Source organism: Rhinolophus hipposideros, assembly GCF_964194185.1.
Source record: "Rhinolophus hipposideros genome assembly, chromosome: 16".
In the NCBI taxonomy this organism is placed as follows: Eukaryota; Metazoa; Chordata; class Mammalia; order Chiroptera; family Rhinolophidae; genus Rhinolophus; species Rhinolophus hipposideros.
Genome location: NC_138062.1, coordinates 49820097 through 49842493, shown reverse-complemented (window position 1 = coordinate 49842493; position 22397 = coordinate 49820097). Strand labels below are relative to the sequence as shown.

Below are 22397 nucleotides of genomic sequence, written 5' to 3'. Positions count from 1 at the left end.
CACCGCTCTCTGGCCCATGCTGGTATTGTGAGCCTTGCGCTCCCCCTGGCTGAGGCAGTCGGTCTCCAGTCCTCGGTCGGCCGCTCACAGCGCTCTTGCTGGCTGCGGGCCACTCACACTGGCCGCTCATGGCAGCCCATGCCAACCTCCGGCTGACTGCTCACTGTAGCCCAGCTCCAGGGAGACCTGTTGTTCACAATCTTAGCTGTAGAGGGCGCAGCTCACTGGCCAATGTGGGATTCCAACCGGTGGGCTCAGCGTTATGAGCACGGTGCTCCAACCACCCCGGCCCCAGGCCGGCCTTCCTCCTCTTCTTATAAGAAGAACATAGTCATTGGATTCAGGGTCCATCCTAATCCAGGATGACCTTCTCGTAAGTTAACTAAGTACACCGCCAAGACCCTATTTTCAAATGATCTCACATTCTGAGATTCTAGGTGGACATGAATTTTGGGGGAGGATTCTATTGAACCCAGTACAGGGACCCCGACTGCCAGATGAGCAGGGGGCCATGGGAGCCATGGCAGGTATATGGACAAAGGAGAGTGCAACCTGCTCTCAGGGTCACAGAGACCCCAGGGGCTGGTGCATGGACAGTGCTGGGGCTGGCAGCCTCCAGACAAAACGGGCAGCAAGGAGGGGGTGCTTCGAGATGGAGTCAGGAGGGAGAGAAGCTGCATTCCAGGATGGCAGTACAATGCACCCTGATGTGCGAGTGATCACCTCATTCTGATGCTTTAAATACTCAGGTTTATTCACTCACAGGCTTGAGGCAAGAGACAGAGATTTGCACTCGGATTTGAGAGATCTCAGGCCAGAATGATTTTTCAGAGAGCTCAAGACATTAAACCTCAGAGTCCATTTACTTGATGTATGTGGATAACATCTCCAGCCAAGTGTCAGGAACATTGCAGGGACATGCATTCGCTGGGCTGATGGGATCCTGTATACCAGTAATGGGTCAGCAATGGAGCCCCAGCATCATGCAGCACCCAGGCCTGTCCCTGCCCGACCAGACTCACTGGGTGATGTCAGGCAACCTTGCTGAGCCTCAGGTTTTTTCCTCTGTAAAGTGGGTCCATAGTCTTTAATAGATGTGATGGGGAAAGTGACTAGGCACAGGGGGAAAGCTGAAACATTATTTCTCCTTCTTCCTTGCCTCCTCCTCCAGAGGCCATGTAACGTCCAAAGGGAGGAGAACAGGTAGGGGGTGAGGAGGGAGAGCTGGTGTCCAACTCTTGATGCGTCTTTGGTTAGCTCTGTGACCATGGCCAAGTTCTTGCCCCTCTCCAGGCCTTATTTCCCCACCTGTGAAATGGAGTGAAGGGAGCTCGGTCTGTGGACCTCCAAAATCCTTGCTAAGGTCAAGAGACCTCCCAGGAAAGAGCTGGGATCTTTCTCAGACCCTAATGTTGGACCTGACAGTTTCCCATGTTGTCCAGAGAGGACTCTGACACCTTTCTATTGTAGATAGAGAAAAACAGGGCCTCATTTTGGGGCAGCAGGCAGCAGGTAGGGATACAGCACCTAAGACTAGGGTCTGCCTGGAAGCAGGGTGCTGGATAAAATGACCTCCTCGAGGTGTGGCTTTGCCTCTTTTCATAGGGTGGATGGGCAGTCCTGAGCTCATTTGTATATGATGCCATCCAGCCAATCAGAGCCCAAGGCTATTGCCCCCTGGCCTGGGATTGACCCATGGCCTGGGATTGGCCCACCCTGAGGTTCCATCCCAGGCGGTCAGTCCCAGGCTAGGTCAGAGGTCAGTCTCCTGCAGATCATGACCATCCTCATGTCCACGGCCGGTGGTCCAGGAGCCAGAGCTGGCTTCATTTACCTCCTTCTGCCGCAGGAAGAGCAGATGGTCATCATCGGTGGGCAGGAAGTCAGGAGGCCTCTTGGCTCTGAGGGACAGTTCCTCAGCCCCCTGGGGGGAGGAGAAAAGAAAGACCTCTTCAGAGACCCCATTTCGGTTCCTCTCCTAGATGGGGAACTTGAGGGCCTGGGAGTCTGGAACCTGGGCAGGGCTGCACAATATCCCTTGTCCAGTGCGTCAGCCAGTCCTGTCCCCTCTGCCTCCAAAACCTCCATCCACTTCTCTTCGCCATGCCCATGTCATCTACAATCCAGGCCATCAATTCTCACATGCATGCCCGCCTCCCTCCTCTCTCTGGTTCTCTGACTGTTCCACTTTAAGAAAAAAGTATTTCCCCACAGCAGCTGGAGGGAGCTTTAAAACATTTTAGCCAAATCATTTCCCTCCCTAGCCCTTGCCTTCAAGCCTCAGGTCCTTTGCACCTGCTGTTCCCTCCATTGAGAAAGCTTTTCCTCCAGATCTCTCTATGGCTGGCTCCTTCTTCTCATTCCCGGCTCTATCAATGTCCCCTCTTCCAGAAGGCCACCCCACCACAGTATCCTATTTGATTGTATTCCTAACATTATCTCCTGCCAACGTCCTACTCATTTCTCAGTTTAGCTTTTATCTGCTTCTCCTGGACAGTGGGCTCGGCCCCAGCCCAGAGAAGGGTTGGGTATACAGCAAGTGCTTCATAAATGAGGAAATAAAACAGGGAATCCAAGGCAGGGGCAGTTCTGAATCAGACCCCCAGGGACAGTGTTTCCCAAACTCAAAGCATGTACATAGCAACCAGTGGTTTTCGCTGAAGTCAGTCAACCCAGTCAGGTTTCTTACTTTAGATTTTCTTTAAGCTGATTCACTTTTGAATTAAGTAACTATTCTCAGGAGAGACTTTATATCAATACCTCAAAGGCAATCCAGTTTCACCTGCCATACGTTGCAAGTAAGTAGAAAAACAAATACAATAAAAAAGAAAAGTATGACATTCTGCTTAGTCTTTGTTAAAGGGGATAATAAAACGTGTTGAGGACATATCATCTCCCAAATGAGTCTTCCACAGGAGGTAACGAGAAGTAGAGAAGAAAGACTGTGACTCACCACGTTCTTCTCCCGAGTTATGGCCATGCCCAGAGTACCTCAAGTGACTTCACTACCCTCCTCCCCTTGTGGGAGCCGAGCCCTGAGACTGACCTTCACCAAGCTGTCATCCAGGGTGACCACTTCCTTGGGGGTCACCGAGGCTGTCTGCTGCGTGAGGTCGCACCACAGCAGTCCAGGAATCAGTGCATTGCGCTTGGTGGGGCCTAAGGGGCAGAGAGAGAGTTGGGGTCATTTCGTGAGGGGTGGTGGGAACTGGAGACCAGGCCCTGTGAGGGGAAGGGAGAGCTCTGATGGGTGCCAACCCCAGATGCAATGGTGACCCACTGTGAGATCCTGACAAGCCTCTGCCTAGCTCTAGGCTTCAGATTTTTTTTATCTCTATATCAGTGGATTGCTGACAGGGTCTAGCAAGTGGTTCTGTTCATTGAAATGTGCCCAGAGTCTAGAATAGAGCTAGGCACAGAGATGGATTCAATAAAGGCCTGGTGAATGTAAAATCTAGACTCAGGAACAGGTACTGTTATCACTATTGATTTATCTTGATGTCTTTCCACTTCTTCGTGGGGTTCGGAATTCCCTGCGGAGTTGGAGTGGCCAGGGTCCTGATTAGAAGATATTTCAGCACCAGGAACAGCGTCTGGTGGCCCCACCCCACATTCTCTAGCAAGGACTTAATAACCTTGGGGGAGAGAGTGCTTCAGTTTCTTCTGCCTTTGCAAAATAGGACAAGCCCTGCAAAGTGCACGGTTGTCCTAAAGGAGACACAGCATAAAGGGTGCAGATGTGTCCAGCATGCAGTAGCCACTTGGCCAACGGGGGTGTCCTCCCTCCTCTCCCTGCCTGGTGGGTCAGGAGACAGAGGAATGTACAGGGTGGCCTCTCACACCCTGCTTACCCGTCAGGTAGCTGACAAGGGCTCCGCATAGAATGGTGCTCAGTGTGCCCAGGGCACCATAATAAAGATAGGAAATGGCGTAGAAGCTGTCAGCGAAGGTGGATCGGCCAGGGTCCATTCTGGGGGTGGGAGAGGAGAACATGAGTCTAAAAAGCGCTCCTAATCCATTCACTTCCTCCCATCTCCACTGCCACAGCCTAGTCCAGTCTTTCCTTATTACTCACGCAGATGTGTGCTGTAGCCAATATTCCTGTTCTGCTATCTATCCCACTTTTACCCCCAGGCATTCTCCACACACAATCAGAGGGAGCATTACTTACATGTAATTCAGATCACATCCTGCCACTGCTTATTACCCTCCATGGCTCCCTACTGCCCTCAGAATCAAACCAAATTAAACTCTTAGAAGAAAACAGGTGTGAACCTTTATGACCTTGGATTTGGCAATCATTTCTTGGATATGACACCAAAAGTACAAGCAACCAAAAAAAACAGATAAGTTGCACTTCATCAAAATTAAAAAGTTTTGTGTATCAAAGGACACTATCAAGAGAATAAAAAGACAACCCACAGAATGGGAGAAAATATTTCCAAATCATACATCTAATAAGAATCTCGTATCCAGAATATATAAAGATATTAAGAACATGTAAATTACAATTCAACAATAAAAAAGACAAATAACCCAGTAGTTAAATGGGCAAAGAATTCAAAGATATTTCTCCAAAGAAGAGATACATATGGCCAACAAGCACATGAAACGGTGCTCAACATCATTAGTCATTAGAAAACCACAAATCAAAACCACAATGAGCTATCAGCTCACATCCCCTAGGATGGCTAGAATTAAAAAAAAAAAAAAAAAGGAAAATGACAAGTGTTGGGGCAGATATGGAGATAACTCCTACATTGCCTGTGGGAATATAACATGGTGCAGCTGCTGTGAAAAACAGTATGGAGGTTCTTCAAGAAGTTAAACATAGAATCACACCACCCAGCAATTCTACTCGCCTAGGTATAGACCAAGAAAAATGAAAACATATGTCCACACCAAAACTTGTTCCCAGCAGCACTATTCACAATCACCGAAAGGCAGAAACAACCCAAATGTCCATCAACTGATGAATGGACAAACAAAATGTGGTCCATCCACACAAGGGAATATTACTCAGTCATAAAGAGGTATGAAGCACTGACCCCTGCTACAATGTTGATGGGCCTTGAAAACATCACACTGAGTGAGAGTAGCCAGACACACGAGGTCACATATTATATGATTCCATTGATATGACATGTCCAGAACAGGCAAATCCATAGTGACAGAAAGTGGATTAGTGGTTGCCAGGGGCTGGGGGACAAATGCGAGTGATTGCTAATACGTATAGGGCTTTTTTTTTTCTTTTTCTTTTTTCTTTTTGGGGTGATGAAAATGTTGAGTTGGATAGTGGTGATGGTTGTATAACCTTGCAAATATACTAAAGCTCATTTTTAAATGGCTAATTGTATGGTCTGTAAATTATATCTCAATAAAAAAAATCGGATGAAATTCCTCTGGCTGGACCTCCTCTCCTATCCTTTCTCCTCCCATTAAATCCACCCCAACCTCACATAGTCAATTGTACTAAATTGAACCTGGCCTCAAGGCCTTTGCACTTTCTGATCCCTCCTCTGGGAATCCCTTTCCCTCAGCTTGTCCCAAGCCAGCCCAGCTTCCCCTTCTCTTTCGGGATTCAGTTTAAGGGGCCCTTCCTGACCCCTCCCTCTCAGGCCACGCCTCCCGGGCTCACCTGGGAGCCTCGCTGGAGGCGTCGGTAGCAAAGAGCGGGCCCAGGAGGCCAGAGGCGTTGGCTGAGGACTCCGCACAGCCGGCGGTGGAGGACGGCAGGACCCCCATGGTCTGCGCGCTGGGCGGGTACAGAGTGGAGCCCACCGCCACCCACAGCGAGAGCGCCAAGCCAGCAGCCATCCCGGAGAAGACGCCCTTGGGTGGGGCCAGCGTCAGCGGACTGGGGAGTCCGGCCACGCCTCCCAGCCCCTCGGCCCGCCTGCCCCCCACTTACCCACGTGTTGCAGGCAGGGAGGAACATTCCCAGAGTGAAAGCTCCGAGGAGGGGGCCGCTGAGGACACCCATGACGGTAAAGGAGCCCTGGGGGAGAGGATGACGGTGTGGCTGAGGGCAGAACAGCTCCACCTCTCTGAGCCTCAGTTTATCCGCTGGGAAAACAAGACCTGAGGAATCCCACTGCAGGCCTTGAGACGCCTCTGTGCCTCGGTTTCCCTAAAGGCGTGGGGACGCTCTGTTTCTGTCTCTCTCCCAGGGTGGAGGCAAAGATGCCCATTCTCTCTCGACAGATGCGATCCAACCTCCACACCAGGGCGAGGCCCTTCCTGCCCCCAGGCCACCGCCTCCCGACTCCCACCTCCCCACACCTCCGCCCAAGTGATTGCAGGAAGCCTAGGGCCTCTGGTGGCAAACGGAACCCAGTTTTCCCACCGAATGTAGGACCCTTTCTAACTTCAGTGCAAGGCGGATAATACTCCACCTGTTGGGAAGATCGGGGCACGGTCGCGAATGGGGGCTCACCTGGAGGACACCGCCCCCCAGCAGCGAGGACAGAGCCGCCACGATAAGACAGGCCGAGCCATAGATGAGCGCTGTAGGGATTAGGATGGCACTGTCAGCGGGGAGAGGCCACTCTAGCCCCCCACCAGGGCTCCCCCAACTCACAGAGCCCCTTGGAGATGATTATGAGTCTCCGGGTAGACAGGCTGGGCAGCCGTGGTTTGATGAGGTCCTCCACGGTTACGGCAGCCATGGCATTGATGCTGGTGGATGCAGTGCTGGGGGGCATGAGAAGGGGAGGGGGTATAGTCAGGCCACATCCAGAGACTGGCCATACCCCTGCTGCGGCCCACCTGCTGGGGGAGGCCCCAAACTGCCCACACTATCTTACCTGCCCAGACCCCATCCAACCCAAGGGCAGAGGCATGGATGACAGACTCCCCCAAGAGTGGAGGAGGTGTCCACCCTCACCCCCACTCCACAGACCTGAGATACCCCCACAGCAGCAGGGAACCACAACCAAGGAAACAAATGACACAAGGTCTCATTACAGAGCAATAATGGGGTGCAGAGAATTGCCACATTGGTCCCTGGTCACTTGCAGGAGCAGGGCTGTGGCCAGAAGTCACGGAAGATTTGAAATTACCAGAACGTGAGGGCCCTGAGGGCAGGAGTGGGGGACTGCTTGGTCATGGCTGTTCCCCAGGATTTAGAACAGCAGTACCTGCCACACAGTAGGTACTCAATAAACATTACTTTGACAGAAGGAAGAGAGAGATGGGAATCAGGGGTGGCTCTGCCAGGTGTTGAAAAGGGGAGACTCCACACAGTTGGGGTCTTTGTGGCCAGGATGTGCTCTGCTAGAGCCTACCTGAACTGCCCCGTGGCGAAGGAGCAGCAACTGTAAATGGTGGACGTGTTCAGAGCATTCTATCCCTTAGGGGGGTGGGCGATAGGGACAGGAGGCCCTGAGGGGTAGGACATGGCTGGGAGAGCAAGCAGGGCGCTCACCTGAGGGTGCCACTGTAGGCACAGGCCAGAAAGAGCCCAGGGACTCCAGGCATGTCCTCGAAGATATCCAGCACGAGCAGGGGCATGTACTGGGGGGAGTCAGGGGTCAGCCTCCAGGACAGCAGCACCCTGAGTCTGGGGCTTCTGGGTGTCCTTGCCCTGTGCATTCTCAGCACCCATTACAGACCAGGTTCACAATGGGCACGTAGTGTAATGTGATTGTTGATGGACTGCATGCCCCTGTGATTGTCTGCCCCTCCCCCCTTGTACAGAGCCCTGGGTTCTCAGGGAGGCAGCATCCTGAGTCACCCCCACTTTACTGACAGGACACTGAGGCCAGGAGATGCAGCCCTACCTCAGGCTGCACAGTCAGCAGTCAGGATCTGACCCCAGGGGAGAATGGCACATTCGAGAGCCTTGCAGCCCCTGTCAACTCTGAACCCTGTGGCTGGAGGGCGCATGTGCCCTGGGTAGAGGTCCTGGCGCTGCCCCTGACTTGCCTGCACCTGTCAGGCATTGCTTCCTGTCCCCTCCAGCCTCGGTTGGCACCGTGACAGCCTCGGCCTCATCATTTGTTGAAGGATTTGATGGGAAATTGCTTGTGAAGGGAACAGCATGAGGCATAGTATAGGCGCTTGGAACATGGGGGCTGGTCATTAACACGAACACCATGACGTCGTGCTGGACCATGGTCCTCTCTCCTCCCTGACACCCTTCAGGGAATCTCTGACTCTAGATCTGAATGTGCCCCTCTCCTGCTCACACCCCCTGTGGCTCCTTATGCCTCTCAGCCTCATCTTCCCCACTCCTCCCAGATCTTCTCTGATCCAAGCTCTGTCCTTCCTCTTGGCCTTTGCACAGGCTGTTCTCTCTGCTAGGAAAGCTCTCCAGCCCTCATCTCAGAGATTTATCCACACGAGAGTTCAAAATGGGAGTGGGGGTGGGGTTGGGGGTGACACAGGAGCCTGGACAAGACTCACCTGGTCTGGGGCAGAGATACGCCCTTTGAGGAGGGGGTCGCAGTCCATATAGAGTGTGAACATGACGATACCACAGCCAGCAGCGCTGAACACAATCAGGAAGAGGCCCAGCTGGTTGATGAGCAGGGCCCTGCAGGGAGTCACAGCCTCAGGCTGGGGAGAGGGGGCAGCACGTCCCAGAGGCCCCCACCCTGCCCCCCAAACACTCACAGTTTGGCTTGCTTCTCTGTGCGGCAGGCCACATAACGCTGCACCTGTGCTTGATTCACACCATACATTGAGAGCCACACTATCGTGCCACCCACCACAAAAGTCCAGAATGTGTAACGACTCCGTGGGTCCAGATCAAAGCTGGATGAAGGCAGGGAAAGTCAGCCATGTGGGGATGCCACCAATGACTTTACCCTCCCAAAGGCCCGAAATGGCCATTCTGGAAATTATAGGCCTTAGAGGACATTTGGGATGGGTTTTGAAGTGTGAGTAGGAGTTGGTCAGATTGAAATTTCGTTTATTTGTTTACTGAGTCATCCATGTATGCATTCCAAAACCATTCTTTCTTTATCCAGCTGGGACCTCAGAGAGCCTTCAGTTCCCATTCTGGGCTGGGAGGTGGGATGGGGCCGAGGTCTAGGCCAGATGGAAGAATGGAGAGTAGGAGAATACAGAGAGGGGGAACCAGGGATCTGTCTGTGGGGAGTCTGGGGAGGGGAGCCGGGAGGGCTTCCTAGAGCAGGAGGCATTGGCTGTCTTCTTCAAGGGCAGAGGGATGCCTTCTCCATCATTTGCAGTATCTACATTTTCACTCACTCCATCAGGTTGATCCGGGAGTGGTTCTGAGCAAGCTGGAGCACCTCCCTGGGCCCACCTACAATCATGATCCCACGGGCCAGGACAACCCAGAAGCCAGCCAGCATCACCACGACCTGGAACACATCGGTCCAGATCACAGCCTTCATGCCACCCTGCAGAATGTGACAGAGAGAGGGGGGGTCAGATGGGGACCTAAGGGGCCAGAGGGGTCAGATAGGGGACCTGGCTGGGGCCAAGCAGGCCTGGCCTCCAGCAATGCCTGGGACCAGTGCTCTTCTTTGCCTGTTTCCTCATCTGTAAAATGGGTTAATAACTGTACCCCCCCTTACAGTGATGTTGTGATAATGAATATTAGAAAAATATTTGGAATAGCACCTGTCATATACAAGGTATGATCAATAAATATGGTGACTATTTAATTTTTAAAAATTTATTGCAGAAGACACATTGCCATCCCCCTCAAAATACTCCACTTCGAACACACATCCCATCATTTTTGCCACTTTCTGAAACAGTTCTGGAAGTCCTCTTTCTTGAGTGTCTTTAGTTGTGCTGTCGTGGCTGCCTTGATGTCCTGAATCAATTCAAAACATTTATCTTTCATGGTCATTTTGACTTTGGGGAAGAGCTAGAAGTCACACGGTGCTAGATCCAGGGAATAAGGAGAATGAGGACACACCACAATGTTTTTATTTCACAGAAATTGCCGTAACCAGAAGCGATGTGTGCCACGAACATTTCTATTGTGACCAAAACACAGTGAATGCTGCTGCTGAGTGCCATCCAATGGAAAGGCAGGGATCTTCAATACGGGAAACGGCACATCAAACTTTAGTAAGAGTGTGACAAGTTTCAACTTGTTCGGTGCAGTCAGTTGGGTGTGAACTGCAGTGGACAGAAGATGTGTTTTAATGTGTGCTGTAAATCACTCTCCATTATGGCAACGCTCCATGTCACACATCGCTTCTGGTGTACAGCAGTGTCTGTGAAATTAAAACATTACAGAGTGTCCTCATCCACCTTATTCACCAGATCTGGCACCTTGTGACTTCTGGCTCTTCCCCAAAGTCAAAATGATTCAGGACATTGAGCCACGACAGCACAACTAAAGACACTCAAGAAAGAGGATTTCCAGAACTGCTTCAGAAAGTGGCAAGAACAATGGGATAAGTGTGTTAAAAGTGAAGGGGAGTATTTTGAGGGGGATTAATGGCATTGTGTCTTTTACTGTAATATATATTTTTTTATTTAAACATTCACCGTATTGTTTGAGCACACCTCATGTAAGTATTCAGTTAGTGAGTGAGTGATGGCTGCTATTATTATTATTACTTCTACTATTATTATTAGCTGCTGTTTTTACCCTTCCAGCCTTTGCCTTCCCATGGAAGCCTGGATTTTCTTTTGGAGAAGCACATCCCTCTCCCCCTGCAGTCAGTTCAGGTGAGGCCAATCCGGCTCCCGACTGTAGGAATAGCCAATCAGAATATCCCAGCCCCCAAAACTTCTGCTCATTCTGCACACAAGACCAGAGCCAGCCAAAAAGAGCCCTCCTGGACTTTAGTCAGCCCACCTTGAAATAGGAACTCACTTTCTCCCCAAAGGGGTGGATGCCTGGAGCTGGTGGGACCTCTAGAGAGGAAAAGGACCCAGAGGACACTGTTGGAGCCCTTAGATTCTGCCAGGCCTGAAGCTAGCTTATCCCTGGGCCTCTCAAACCTCCTTTCATTATAAAAATGAGGAAACAGGCCCAGTTGAGACTGGGCTTCTTGGGGAGGAAGGGAAGGTAGGGAGTGGACAGCCAGTCCAGGACCGCCCCTACCCAGCAGGCATGGAGCCCCCCATGGGGTGAGGGGTCACTCACCACAGTGGTGTAAAAGGTGCAGATGGCTCCGGTGGATAGTAGCGACGCCCAGATATCCAGCCCACTCACTGTGCAAAGAGACTCCTCATTAGGCTCAGGGTGAGGTGCAAACTTGGTCTCCAGTGTCTTTGGTCCTCCTCTCTCCTGGAGGAATCTTCCCTTCCACGTAGCTCCTGGAGTCGCCCCTGCCCCCTCCTCCAGCGTGTAAGCCTTTGACCCTCCCAGTCACCCTGCCCTGATCTCCCAGAGTCAAACCTTGGTTCAGTATGAGCGCAGGGGCGTAGATCACGATGCCGGTGTACAGCACCTGCAGTGGGGAGGAGGGAGGGGGTCAGGTGAGGCAGATGTTGGTGGAAGTAGGGTAGTGCTGATGGTGTCTGGGCGAGGAGGGGATCTGGAGATGGGGGAAGGAGGGTGGTTGGGGTAGGTGACTAGAGCAGATGGACCGGGCGTAGGGGTTGTGGGCGGGGCCTGAGTAACGCACTGCAGGATGGGGGCGGGACCCACGGGGCGAGGTCGGGAAGAATCCCGGAGGACTCTGGGCAGGGCCTATGAAGGCAGGACCCTGCGGGCGGGGGGAGGGGGGGTGGGGGTGGAGGGAGGCAGGGCCAAGGCCACTCACTGTGGCCACCAAATACTGCACGGTCCCGCAGAGCCTCACAGCCCGGCTGAAACGCAGCTCCAGGTACTGCAAGGAGGAGCCGAGGGCTGGTGGTCACCTGGACAGGTCCTACCCAGGGGCTCGAGGCCTCTGGGTTCTTTCACGTACCATCTTGGCTTCTGCCCTCCCTCGGGAGGCCAACTTCGCTCTCCGCACTCTCCCGCGGAGGCCTCCGCCAAACGCACGCACTCTGATCTGTCTCCATACACCTCGTGCACACGGGCCATCCCGTGCCTGTGCCCATGGCACGTGCCCAGGAGGACTGAGCCATCAAATTTGCACACGTCCCCCCTCATTCTTGTTTGATTGGCCTGTGTTCAACTGTAATTAGCCGTCTATGGGTCACAATTTTAATCACTTTACCCAGGGGCCTGGAAGGAGGTCCTGTTATTAGCCAGGTGGGACATTTGGGAAACCTGAGCAGTGGCCCGTCCTTTGCTGAAGGTATGAGGAAGCCGGGACATAGGGTTTGGAAACCCGAGCCCCCATCTGGCGAGCACTCGGGTGTCTGCACACCTAGGCATGTGAGGCACAGATGTGTGCCTTTCCACACGCGAGTGCACACCTGGCCGAGTCTGGCCCCGCCCCGTGCGGGCTTCCACCCAAGAGAACCAGGACTAGCTCCTCTTCCTCCTTCCTGTCCTTCGCCCCACTGCCTGGGGCTTCTTCCTAGAACCCTCTCCACTTGCCTGCCTGGGGGAGGGGGAGGAGCCCATCTGTGTCCCCCTGCACAGCAGTTCAAAGCCCCAAGGGGTACCCCCACCGCATCCCTACGTTCCCAGCCAGGCAGTTTCGGCCACCGGCCTCTGCCGGGTACCTGGTAGGTGCTGGTGAGGCCCAGGCGGTAGAATATTGGCAGGTAGAAGGTGGCGGTCAGCAGGGAGTTGAGCAACTGGCCCAGGCACATCCAGAGGAACTTGAGGCCGTAGCGATAGGCCTCTGCGGGCACGCCCAGCACCTGCACAGCGGACATGAAGCTGGCGGCCAGCGAGAGGCCAACCGGCAGGGCAGCCAGGCTCCGGCCCCCGGTGAAGAAGTCCTCCGCGCTGCGCTGCCCACCCCGCGCCAGCCCCACCCACAGCCCGATGCCTGTGGACACCAGGAGCATGAGCGCGAAAACCGCATAGTCCCAGGCTCCGAACGTGGCCCGCATCTCCGCCCCGACGGCGGCCATGAAGAGCAGGTACAGAGGCCAAGGGCGACCCCGGCCACCCAGCGCTCCCTGGCAGAGAAGGCTGGCGGTGGCCGAGGAGGCAGGGCTGCGCAGAGGTGAGGATGCTCGGCCTCCTGAGCGAGGCGCACGCCCGTCTCTTTCGGTCCCCAGCAGCCCTCGCTGTGGCCGTCTGCCCTGGTCGTCCCTCCTCTCCGTCTACGCGGCTGCCTCCGCCGTCGGCCTGTCTGTCCACCTCGCCTCTCTCTTGGTGCAGCTGCCCCGTGCAGCCGGGTGTCGGCCCCCCAGCCCCTGCCTCTCTCCCTGGAAGCCGCGCTCAGCTCTTACAGCTGGAGGTCTCGGTGGGGCTTAAAGCGACGGCCTGCACCCGCGGGCTGCGGATTTATTGGGCTGCGGGGTCAGGGAAACTCCGCCCTCGGACTTGGGGGCGGGCAGGACTCACTCTTTCCTCCTTGAACCGGGTTACGTGGGTGGCTCTCGGGTATGGGAGTCTTCCAAACACTCCCCTGTCTTCATATGGCACTCCCCCATGACCACCAGCTGTTAATGCCTCCCGTTGACAGGTAGGGAAACTGAGGCACAGAGATTGCTTGTCATTCGCCCCAGGCCACACAGCTGGGAGCAGCGGCTTGGGCATTCAAATCCCCGCTGTGCTGTAGTATCCTTGAGCTATGGGACATTCACTCTTCTAAAAGACTGGAATTCACTTTCAAGGTGGAGGGGTACCATAAAGAAAATTTGTGTGGCTTAAACCCCTTCCCCAACTGGCACCTGGAAACTCTTTTTCTAGAGCCTAGTGGGAGTGTATCACCAAACCCCAACCTTAGGTTAAGCCGAGTGGGAGAGCTTGGGGTTCAAATCCTGACTACATATGTACTGGAGGAAATCTTTGCTTTTTTCTGGGCCTCAGTTTCCCCATCTGTAAATGGGAATAAAGCCCCTGCCTCAGAGGAATAAATCGAACCCGCATAATACAAACCTAGAACAGAGTAAGGGCCTTGTCATTCATTTCTTCCTTCACTCAGTTGGTTCCTTGTCAAACATGCACTGAGTGTCTGCCTGGTACTAGGCATAATGTACAATGGAGGTCATGGGAAGGGGTTGTCAGTGGTCAGGAAACCGGAAAAATGGAGACCCATGACTATCTGGGGAGGTGGTGTCTGGAACGTCCTCATCACACAAATGAAGAGATGAAGAAACCGGGAGGGGAAGTCCCTTACCTTGGGGTCATGCCAACAAGGAACCTTGGCTGGGGGACACTGTCAATTTTGGGCCCTTCGCTGGGGTACACGGAGGACTTTTGACCTTTGGATGGAGTCCTGGCTCACCCTGCAAAGCTAGGTTCCCTCTTCTGTAACAGGCGGTCTAGAAGACTAGGCGGGTTCCGAACGTTAGGGCGCTGCAGTCCCCCCGGCCTCTGTCGCCCTCTGGTGGCCTCCTGTGGCCTCCATGCGCCACCCCACCTGGATCCAGCGTCCCCCAGTCCTACCCACATGCCCCGTGGGACTATCTTCTCTCTACATAGATGATCAGGGCAGGCCTGCCCCTCCCCTGGGTCTGCAACACCACAACTGTCACACGGTGTCTCTTGCCCGCTAGCTTGCACCTTCCACCCCAGCCAAGAGGGTGGGGAGAACCCCAAGTTCTTTTCCAGGCTCCGCTGTGCAGCACCCTCCTGGAAAACCAGCTGGGGAAGGGGGAAATCCCTGGCGGCTATCCCTTCCGGAAAAGCCAAGCAAAGGAACGCAAATATATGTAAATTGATGTAGTGCCCTCACACCTGCCTTGTCTCCCTGGGAGGTCCTGGGAGGGAGCTATCGTCCTGTGCCCCCTATTGTGGAGGGGGGCTCCAGGGTGCAGACTGACACCTGAGCTGGGACCTCTTCATTGAGCGCCTACTGTGTGCAGAGCCCTGTGCCAGGCACTGGAGACACAGCAGGACCCAGGTGGACCCACCTGGCACACAGACTCATGGCAGCAGATGAGTACCCATCTCAGTAGCCTACGGATGACAAGTGATGGCCTCTCGGTGGGGAACTCTCTGGGGAAATAAGTGGAGACCTACAGAGAATGAACCAGGCTTGGAGACCTGAGGTGGGAAGGAGATGGACAGGGAGGGCTCCAGGGGACATTGAGCCTTGTCAGAGTGTGGATTTTATTCAGCTGGGGGACAGGGGGAGCCACTGGACAGTGGAACAAATGAGGGACCTAATGAGTGGGACCTAGTGGGGTGGACCTAATAATGGAACTAATGGGGTGGGGAAGACATGGGTAGATTCAGTATGTTCTGGAATTCCAGGACACGAGAGGATGCCGAGTTGGGAGCTGGTGGGGACCATCTCCTGTGACTGGTGGGAAGCATGGACGGGGACACAGAGCAGGGTGGGGAGGAGTCACACCTTAACTTAGGGAGAGGGGCAGGCAGGACGCCAGGATATAAGTTGGAAAGACCCCTCCCAGTCGTTGTGGGGAGAGGGGCAGGGCAATCCTGAAGGAACAGCAGTCTTGAGCAGAGTGGGCAGGAATGTTGGTACCTGCTGCTGCCTGGGCACCCCCAGTACTCCCTGGAGACAGCAGCGTCAGGGGAGAGAGGTTGTGAGCTACTTTGGCTCCAGCACCACCTGCTGGGTGTCCATCCTTGAACTTGTACCATATACTCAGTGAAGGTAAACCTTCATTGCCACTGGTGGTCGCTGAGATCCCATGATCTTCAGTCTCTCTGGGTTTCAGAACGTAGGTTGGGTCTCCTGGGGTCCCCCTTCTCTTGCCTTGGCACCTGCCCTTGCCTGATGGTCCTGACTCAGGAGTCAAGTGCAGAGTAGGTCAGAGGGGCAGTTCCTTTCCCCCAGGACTCCAAGCCCTGACCAGGAACCCAAGGCAGTGGGAGGGGTCCACTGGATTCCTGCTGTTACCCATGGGCTGGCATGGTGAGCCCCAACCAGTGGTGTCAGCAACCCAAGTGCCATCCCACTTTAAAGCCCCACATGGAAAGGTCCATCTCCTCCTACTTCCAGCCTTTGCTCTCGGTGGTCCTAGCACTTCAATTCCCCCTGGAGACAGAGTTCAGTTCAGTGGTCCTCACCTCCAGCTGCTCTAAGGGTTTGTGGGCAAACTCATGAGATGAGCAAATGGCAGCGTGGGTGGATGAACAGAGGTTAGAGAGCTGGGCCAGCTCAGTTCAAGTTCCCTCAATAATGGGATCGATCCCACCCTTCAGCTGGTGGGAGCAGGGCCTCCCCAAATAGTTCCCAGGTTACAATGTGGATGAGTCTTTGGTGGAGCTCCAAGGTAAGGATGGGGTGCCCAGTAGGCCTCTGTAGAGCCCTGGACTTCCACATTCCTCGTGCTGTATCGTAAACCCTCTCAATGTCCACTTCACCTGCAGTTCCCCCCTCCACCTCCAGAATTAAATCACCCTTTTACACAGAAAAAACCTATAGCTCAGTCGGCCCAGGCACAGCCCTCAGGATCCACCTCCAGGACACCAGTTCGAGCCTCAGGACTAGTTTCCTTTTCCCTCCTGTTCTAATCAGATAACAGGGTCAGGAACCAAAGCTCCTTCTACCTTGTTGCTTGTGTGTGGCTTCATGGCCAAAGATGGCTGCTGGAGAACTGGCCGTTGTGGCTATATTCCAGCTGGATGGCTGTTTTCTGAAAACCGGCACATATCACTATCACATGACCACTCTGGGAAACATTTTCTGAGTGGAATGTAGATATGGAGATTCTATTACTGAAGGAATATTTGGAGCAACTAGGAGTTTCCATCAGAAACCGCCAGATTAATGAAATCTACCAGGCAAACATTTAAAAAATCTTAGCCTGGGGGCCGGCCCAGTGGCTCAGGCCGTGCTCCTAATGCCAAAGGCTGCCGGTTCGATTCCCACATGGGCCAGTGGGCTCTCAACAAGGTTGCCAGTTCAACTCCTCGAGTCCCGCAAGGGATAGTAGGCTCAGCCCCCTGCAACTAAGATTGAACAGGGCACCTTGAGCTGAACTGCCGCTGAGCTCCCGGATGGCTCAGTTGGTTGTGTCCTCTCAACCACAGGTTGCCGGTTCAACTCCCACAAGGGATGGTGGGCTGTGCCCCCTGCAAATAGCAATGGCAACTGGACCTGGAGCTGAGCCTTGCCCTCCACAACTAAGGCTGAAAGGACAACTTGACTTGGAAAAAAGTCCTGGAAGTACACACTGTTCCCCAATAAAGTCCTGTACCCCTTCCCCCCTGCCCAAAAAAATCTTAGCCTGATCTCTCAAAATATAGACAACAAAAAGTGCCCTGGAAAAATTTGTTACAAGGGGGATGTTTTTCAGCCTTTTGTCTCACACAAGCTTAAAAGAAAACAGCAGCCCAGTAGAGAAATGAGCCAAGTTCATATAAATGATTTTAATTCAGGGAAAAGTACCTCCTTCATATTGGGTTGGTGCAAAAGAAACTGCGACTTTTGCAATTATTTTAAACCTTTTAAACTGTAACCACTTTTGCACCAACCTAATAGAAAAGCAAATCCTAAAATGTGATTTTTTTTTCAGCCACCAAAGTTAGCTAACCCATGAGTGCTGGCAAGACTTGGAAACAGGATTCCTTCTTGATCCTGTTCAGTAATGTATTGAACGTATGTATTTACTGAGGGAATTTTGGCAGTGTCTAAATCAAACCCGGCCCAACACCAGACCAGGGGCTTAGCACTGCTATCCCATGTGGTGCACAGATGGAAGGATATTCATTGGCCATCATGTCCTTTTCTGGGTCGTACAAAGACCTACTGAAGCCCTCCTGGGAACAGACAGATGCAGTTCCTGCCCTCTCAGCCTGTCTGGTGGGGAACAGAAAAACAATCAAGTCACATGAATAGATGTGTGGTTCACAACGACTACTGAGGCCACCCCAGTGACAGCCTGTGGAGAGCAGTCCAGGCAGAGGGCTCAGTAAGTGCAAAGGCCTGGAGGTCGGAAGGAGTCCGCTGTGTTGGGACAGCAGGCAAAGCAGTTGGTGAGGACACTGGAGCCTGTCTTTCCTGTAAGAATGGCTGGCTGTGCACAAGTTGTGCCCTGGGCAGCCAGGCCTCTCCAAGCACAAGTAGGCTTTGAACTGACCCAGCACTTCAATTCCCCCTGGAGATAGCTCATCAGTGACTGTGCAACCTACCAACCCCCTCCCCGCCAGGGGGTAGTAGAAGCTGTGTCCCCTGCCCAGGACACCTCAATTCCTACCTCATTCCGTTTGTGCTTGGGCTTCTTCCGGATCCATGGTGGGTCCTGCAAGCCTGTGCCCCTAGCATTTTCCAACTGAGTAAACCTAGTTGATGCCCTGACCTTGTGACAAGGACACCAATGCTCACAGGGCCCAAGGTGACACACTAAGACAGGCATCCCTAAGGCCTGAGCTCTCAGCTCTACATGGCTTCCTTGTCGAAGCTTGGCCAGGATGGGCACCCCAGGATGGGATTAGCTTCATGCTTGGAATTCCATCCAAGTGGTTTCCTGGAAACAGATGCCCTTGCTGAGACCTTAACCTCCCCACCAGGGGCCCCAACAGGGGAAAGGGAAGCAGAATCCCAGCACAGCAGGCTTGTGGCCCTCTTGGGTGCCCCCTGCGTCTGCTCTGTGGACCTTGGAACCAGACTTAAGTTCTCGGTTGGAAGGGGAGGCCCAGGTAAAATGAATGAGCCCCACCATCCTGATTCCCCCTGGGTCCAGCTAAAGCCTGTGTTTAATGAAGCAGGTGGGACAGATTTGGGGGAGAAACCTATGACCTGCAGTGCACCTCCAAGCTCACAGCAGAGGGCTACCTATTAGAGAGGAAAACTGGACCCTCTGGCTACAGGCCCTCACCCACGACAGCTCCTCACCTGACAAAGCCCCAGGAAACAACGAGCAGGAGAGAGCTTGGGGGTGGGACCCTCACAATTCCTGCCCCCCCCACCCCCCCTTCTGGAGATTCCATGGTCTGGGTCCCACTTGAGAAGAGAAGGACCCTTCCTGGAGCAGAAAACTCAGATCGGCTGCACCCTTTTGAGTTCTGCAGGGTGTGCAAAGAAAACAAGTGTATCTGAGCAGCCCGGTTTTCCCAAGGAGTTTATTCGGGCAACCCAGGGAACAGGGAGGCCCTGAATCTAAAAGAAGGTGTTGGGCCTCTTGGTGGTGAAGCGTGGCTTGTGCTGGCGACGGAGGACCCGGTGGGGCAGCGGGAACTTGATCTTGGAGTCCTGTGACAAGGAGAGGTGGGTGAAAGCCTCTTAACCCCGTCATCCAGGGGGCCAGAGGTGTGGCCACCCCCCACTGGGCTCCTGCGTCAGAACAAAGGCTGGGGGAGCCCCTCATCCCAGCAGGGGCCCCAGGGCACTCACATGGAACTGCTTTACCGCCGGCCGGCGGCACTTGCTGGCCGCAATCTCTTCTACCTTCATAATCTGGATGGAGTGGGCACGGGCTCGATGCCGGGCCCCCATGTCTCGGTCTGCAGGGAGTGGGGGGGGGGGAAGGGCAGGGTAAATGTGTGCTGGGGGCTCTGGGCGTTCTGAAACATTCCATCATGTTCCTGCCTGAGGGTCCCACACTTGGGGACTGCGTGCAGGCCATAATCTGTCTCCTAGGGGTGTAGAACCTCCAAATTCACTTTGAGGGGCACGGCCACAGCCCCCAAAGGCGACGAGATCCTTTTGCTGTCAGCACCTCTGTTTAAACTGCTGCTACGAAAAACAGCAGTTCTTGGGTTTAGGTGCTTGGGTTTCGGCCTTGGCAGGCAGCCCACCCTATCAGCACCTGGGGCAGATACAAGTCCCAACACTGGACAGGGGCTGGACCAGCTTCTGGGTGGGAGCTGTGTCTACAACCAAGGCCAACCCCAAAAGGCCCACCTGCTGCCAGGTTCCAGAAAAAGGCACGCCTGTGGTATCTTCTCCACTCCCCCCACCCCCAGAAGCCTCTTGCACTTGTCCTGCCTCAGTCTGGTTGGGAGGTGTCAGACAACTGCAGACGCCTGCAACATGAATCTAAAGGAGAGGCCTGGCAGTGGGGCATGGTGGCTTACAGCACTGGGTGACGGCACCAGCGGTGGTCAGGTCCCGGTACTCCCGATACATGTTGTGGGTACCACTGCGGGAGTCGTAGCGCAGCCAGATGCCAAAGTTCTTCACCCGCAGGGGGGATTTCTCGAACACCTGCCAAGTAAACTAGCTGAGGTGAGCCCAGCAAGCGGGGCCTCCACCCGGTCCCTACCCTTTGTGAGCCAATACCTCTGCCCTTGCTGCTCCCAAAACAGCTCAGCCCCCAAACCTTTAGGCATCTGAGGGAAAATTTCCATAGCAACAGAGGGGGTATGGAGCAGTCCAGGCCACTTTCCCCATGGGGACCAGCACAGGTCCCAACTCCTCCCAAACACATCTGGGCCAAAAATCAGCTGCCGCCCAGTGCAGCCTAATGGTAGAGTCCAGTGCCCATTACAGCAGCCTGCCCAGGTGACAGCACCTCTCTCCCCTTCACAGATGAGGCCCAAGGAAGGTGAGTGTCTCAGCCAAGGTGTCCCAGCGTGCCAGCCACACCGTCCCCAGGTCTTGGGCTTTCTCATTAGGAAAAGGGCACAGAGACCCCATTTCATCCCATCCCGACCTCTGGCCTGAACTGTACCTGTCCACAGTACCAGGGGCTCTGTAGCCTGGTAACCTTGTGGGGTGAAGACTGCCACATAGAACGTATAAACCCACTTCAGCCCCCACCCTGTCTTGGACACTCCGAACCTGCCCACAGTAGACAATTTCTCCTGAAGACTTCTTCATCTTCTTCAGCTGAGACACAAAGTACCAGAAGCGAGACTTGGCAACAACATGGTTAGGTGCGAAGATGCGCATTCGGTAGAGGGGCGGAGCGTGGCACTTGGGGGTGGGCAGGCAGCGCCCCACCACCTTGTATTCTCGCAGCTGAAACAGAATCAGGGATGAAGTGAGGCCAGCAGCCAGAGCCAACTGTGGAGAAGCCCCGCTCCCTTTCCCAAGCCTAGTGACCACAGGATCAGTGGATAGAGAAGAGAGAATCCTACCCCAGGGCTTCCACCTGGAATCTAGGTGAATGCAGGTCGTGCCACTGTCCAACCTTCCCCATAAAAGTGAGCGCAGGGGGATCAATCAGGATGCCCGTGTACCCATTGCCCTGGTTCACGAAAACTGAGCAAAGCTGTCAACTCCACTGTTCTTCCCTTTCTATTTGTAAGAAAAGCTGAGGCCTAGACTAGCAGCCTTAGGTTCGGAACAGCCAGGCAGCCTCATTCCTCCACAGGATCTCTGCAACTCACATCTTGCCAAAGTCCTCTTTCACTCTGGAGTTCAGAGACAGTGACCAACCTGGGATCCAGCCCACTCCAGGAAGACCCAGGACAAAAATCCAGTTCTCTCTCCAGCCCTGGGCTCCCTGCATTGCTGCCATACAACCTACAGTTGCTTGTTTTCCCAGCTGCTCCCAAGCAGAAGCTCCGTATGTACACGGATGTTACTAGGAGAATGTCTGCCAAATCTAAGCCATGCGATACAGTAGACAAGAGCTACCTCCGGAAATGACTCTCAATTATTTCACTAATGTCAATAAAAGGTAGCCCCAAATACCGCAAACTGAGCTCCTACACTTCCACCTCTCCACCTGACTCATCGGCCCCGCAGATCACCCGTTTTGAAAGGGACAGATGCGGCCCCTTTCCAAGCGTGGACACTGAGGCTGGAGAGCTGTAAATGGCATCCTCACCCCGCGCGCGCCCCGTTTTCTCCCAGGGCCTGTTCTTCCAACTTTGCACCATAGTGCCCCTTGATTTTGCCCAGCACTTGCCATAATAAGGGTCGCACTCTCCGTGTCAAGTTGGGTTTACGATTTTCTCCTACTTCTCGCTGACGTACCAGGAAAAATGGGAACACTATTGCCTCCTACCACGTCCACTATGCAGTTGGGAAAACTGAGGCTCGGAAGCTCGACGAGGTCCTGCAGCGCGAGCCTCCACGCCAAGCAACATCTCCCTTCCTCTGGAAAGTAGACTCGAGCTTGCGATCCCCGAGCCTGCCCAGGTCACGCTCCTGCCTCCCCACGCGGCGCCCGCAGTGGCCGCCATGTTGGCGGCACAAGGGGGCCGCGACCGCGCGGCTCCCAGCTGGGAGCGCGCACCCCCGACGTGGCCCATGCCACCTCCTGGGGTCCCCCATTCGGTCCGCGACGCGTCCTCCGGCCGCTTACCCTGCCGCGACCGCCTTACCGTGCCGGAGGCCTTCATTGCGTTCCCTCCGCTCTCGCCACCACCCACAAAAGGAAGTGGCTGGTCTGGCGCAGCCTCTCACCAAGACTTTGTTATCGGAAGTCCCTCCCTCTCCAAACCGCGCGCCCATTGGCTTCTTGGCCTCGCGCTCAATCAGATCTGCTTCTTCATTGGTTTCAGGTACACCAAGTTCTCACAGCCCCACCTCCCTTCGCGGTGAGACTACAACTCCCAAGAGGCAGCGCAGCTAGCC

At 54.2% G+C, this 22397-nt stretch overlaps 2 protein-coding genes across 5 annotated transcripts; both read right to left on the bottom strand.

The window, feature by feature from the left end:
• Positions 1–731: 731 nt before the first annotated feature.
• SLC5A5 (solute carrier family 5 member 5) lies at positions 732–18285 on the bottom strand (the record flags this gene model as incomplete). Of its 3 annotated transcripts, none has more annotated exons than XM_081076882.1 (16): positions 732–1308; positions 1835–1924; positions 3047–3159; positions 3852–3970; positions 5639–5832; positions 5912–5998; positions 6437–6507; positions 6581–6693; positions 7427–7515; positions 8407–8536; positions 8617–8757; positions 9214–9368; positions 11081–11148; positions 11336–11387; positions 11703–11768; positions 12559–13050. In XM_081076882.1, the coding sequence occupies 16 exons, from the start codon at positions 12913–12915 to the stop codon at positions 1297–1299; spliced, it is 1857 nt and encodes a 618-aa protein (XP_080933008.1). In that variant the 3' UTR covers positions 732–1296. The 3 variants fall into 3 exon arrangements, with proteins under 3 accessions (XP_080933008.1, XP_080933007.1, XP_080933009.1); XM_081076881.1 differs by lacking the exon at positions 732–1308 and adding an exon at positions 18127–18285 and having other exon boundaries at positions 1654–1924; positions 12559–12699; XM_081076883.1 differs by lacking the exon at positions 732–1308 and having other exon boundaries at positions 1654–1924; positions 12559–13080.
• Positions 18286–18375: 90 nt separating this feature from the next.
• RPL18A (ribosomal protein L18a) lies at positions 18376–22227 on the bottom strand. Of its 2 annotated transcripts, none has more exons than XM_081076905.1 (5): positions 22126–22227; positions 20652–20831; positions 19946–20075; positions 19263–19372; positions 18376–19121 (listed from the first exon to the last, which is right to left on the bottom strand). In XM_081076905.1, the coding sequence occupies exons 2-5, from the start codon at positions 20760–20762 to the stop codon at positions 19029–19031; spliced, it is 444 nt and encodes a 147-aa protein (XP_080933031.1). In that variant the 5' UTR covers positions 20763–20831; positions 22126–22227; the 3' UTR covers positions 18376–19028. The 2 variants fall into 2 exon arrangements, with proteins under 2 accessions (XP_080933031.1, XP_080933030.1); XM_081076904.1 differs by having other exon boundaries at positions 22145–22205.
• Between the last annotated feature and the right edge of the window lie 170 nt (positions 22228–22397).

Coding starts and splice junctions, on each gene's coding strand:
- RPL18A (XM_081076904.1), bottom strand. Junction 20,076..20,651: donor AAATTGTCTACTGTGGGCAG/GTTCGGAGTGTC, acceptor TTTACTTGGCAG/GTGTTCGAGAAATCCCCCCT. Junction 19,122..19,262: donor CGGCGGTAAAGCAGTTCCAT/GTGAGTGCCCTG, acceptor TCCTTGTCACAG/GACTCCAAGATCAAGTTCCC.